The sequence below is a fragment of the Populus nigra genome, chromosome 16 (genome assembly GCF_951802175.1).
Source record: "Populus nigra chromosome 16, ddPopNigr1.1, whole genome shotgun sequence".
NCBI classification, from domain to species: domain Eukaryota; kingdom Viridiplantae; phylum Streptophyta; class Magnoliopsida; order Malpighiales; family Salicaceae; genus Populus; species Populus nigra.
The window spans coordinates 8,425,925-8,428,589 of NC_084867.1; the positions used below are offsets into that span (position 1 = coordinate 8,425,925).

Sequence of the window (2,665 nt, forward strand, 5' to 3'; positions counted from 1 at the left end):
GTTTAAAATAGAAGGATAACATTTTTTTTAAATAACAAGCAAAATTTTTATTTAGCTGTAATTTTTTTAATAATAAATAAATATAATAAATTTTATAAAATAATTTTTATAAAACTATTTTTCATAAAATAAACAGTATTAGTTTACCCAAGAGATGAGTGACTTGAGTTGGGTTCTTTGAGATTTCACATTAACCTCCCAAGTGCAAATATGATTAAAAAAAAATTGTCATGTTTCGAGGTTTTTTTTTTTTTAAAGTATTTTAAAATTTTTTATTTGTTGGGATTAACATGTCGTGTGAGCTGGATATACCGAATAATCTGTTAAATAATAATCTATGAATTGTTAATAAAGCGTACCTCATTTAACATTTGTGTCTCACAATCTTTTTATTAAAAGTAATTAAAGAATATTGTTTAATTATTTGAATTTTAAATTTATTTTTTAAAAGTTATTAGTTTGAGTCTTATAAATTTTAAAATTATTAAAAATTTATATAATTTTAGGGTTTATAAAATTTTAAAACACATGTAAATAAATCCCAAGATTCACATTTAAAAAAATAAATAACCATTTCAAATATTATTTTTTTAATAAATAACAACAACAACAACAATCCACGGAAGGCGTAGATGATTGGCTCGTTCTAATGATAAAATGCAAATTCCAAGATAAAGCTATCGTTGATTCGATTGGTTGATAACGAAGATTACACGAGAGATTATCCAGCGTAGCGACTGCATCATCATCAACTGAGAAACCAATCTCACTCGACCCCTCTGCTGCTCTGCTTAGAATAACCGGTGAGTTTATTGTTGACCATCAATGGCGGTGAGGGCACCACTAATAACTTCTGCTGCTTATCTTCGAGGAACAAATCGCCCCCATTTCCTCACCTCCAAGTCCCGCTTTGGCCTCCAATCACCGACCAAACAGCTGGCCCTTACAATCGTTGCCATGGCTCCCCAAAAGAAGGTAACTGACCAATTCAATTCTTTACCTAGAAACCCTTTACAGTTGCTGCCCCTTGGTTCATTACTTACAAATTCAGACTTCAAAATCTTGTCTCTCTCTCATTACTCTCAACTAAAGCAATGCCTACATACATGTAGGTTAACAAGTATGATGGGAACTGGAAGAAACAATGGTACGGTGCAGGGATCTTTTACGAAGACAGCGAAGAAGTCGAATTTGACGTATTCAAAAAACTTGAGAAACGTAAAGTCCTTAGCAACGTAGAAAAAGCAGGACTCCTATCTAAAGCCGAGGAGTTGGGAGTCACTTTATCGTCAATAGAGAAGTTGGGTGTGTTTTCGAAAGCTGAGCAGCTGGGCTTGCTGAGTCTGTTGGAGAAAACGGCAAGTGTTTCGCCGTCTACATTGGCTTCTGCTGCGCTGCCCATACTGGTGGCGGCAGTGGTGGCTATTGTCGTTATACCTGATGACTCGGCAGGGCTGGTGGCCGCCCAGGCTGTGTTGGCAGGGGCCCTCGGGGTTGGTGCTACCGGCTTGCTGGTCGGGTCTTTTGTTCTTGGTGGTTTACAAGAAGCTGATTGAGTTTTTGGTTATGTTGTTTAATCTTACCTCCTCCTTTTTTTATCGACCTAGGTTAATATCATCTTTTATCTGTTTTCCCTTTTTAGTTTTTCTCTGTATATATATGCTTATTAAAAGTGCTTGGATTATATATATCATCAAAACTAGCCCAATACTGCCTCTGCTACTGGGAATTTTTATTTTGTTTTTTGAATTTCTATTGCTAATTCTAATGAAGGCTCACTGGTTCTTGGAAAGTTGGAGGGGAACTCAGAAACTGAGAGCTTTTCCTCTCCAAAGGTATGACCTCTCTCCATGTCCTTCCTATTGTTCAGATTTTGTTACGAGTTAATTAATATGTCAAAATTTGGATTTGGCCTACACATATTAATATGAAGATTGCTGTCGTAGCTCTATTTTGGTACCGATTACAATTTCTACACATGGATTGATAGTGCAGATGTGTCTTTGAAATTTTGCTTTAAATGGTGCCTTATCAGGAATGCACACACAATGTTTGATATTTTGCTTCAATGAAAAGCTAATGTACTGAACGTAATCTTTCATTGCTTGGTTCCTATTTTGCTTCAATGAAAAGCTAGTGTACTGAGCGTAATCTTTCTTTGCTTGGTTCTTATTTTGCTTCATGAAAAGCTAGTATACTGAATGTGAACTTTCTTTACTTTCTTCCATAAAATTTTAATATATTTCAATTTATAATTTATATTATTTTCTAATATATTTTTTAAGTTTGAAACTTACAAACCCGCTATCTTAGTTCCTGTTTTGCTTCAATGAAAAGCTAGTGTACTGCACGTAAGCTTTCTTCACTTGGTTCTATCAAAAAACCATCTCAACTTTAAGCTATTAGGTGAGTTATAGAGCTTAAAATTTGCATAAATTTACACTATCTTGTGCTATTAATTTGAAAAAAAATTGAAGATGGTAAGATTTGAACTAGTGATTGTTTATTTATCAAAATTGTGATATCATATCAAAAAATTATTTCAACTTAAAAACTTAAACTACTGGATAATGTTTTAATATATAATTTATTTTAGTCTCCACCAAGTTCCAATTTTGCTTCAATGAAAAGCTAGAGTACTGAATGTAAACTTTCTATACTTGGT

General features: G+C 33.5%; 1 protein-coding gene across 1 annotated transcript; it reads left to right on the forward strand.

Moving 5' to 3' along the window:
- The first annotated feature begins 670 nt into the window (after window positions 1–670).
- LOC133676221 (uncharacterized) lies at window positions 671–1,708 on the forward strand. The gene is made up of 2 exons (XM_062097845.1): window positions 671–975; window positions 1,113–1,708. The coding sequence occupies exons 1-2, from the start codon at window positions 826–828 to the stop codon at window positions 1,554–1,556; spliced, it is 594 nt and encodes a 197-aa protein (XP_061953829.1). The 5' UTR covers window positions 671–825; the 3' UTR covers window positions 1,557–1,708.
- The last annotated feature ends 957 nt before the right edge of the window (window positions 1,709–2,665 follow it).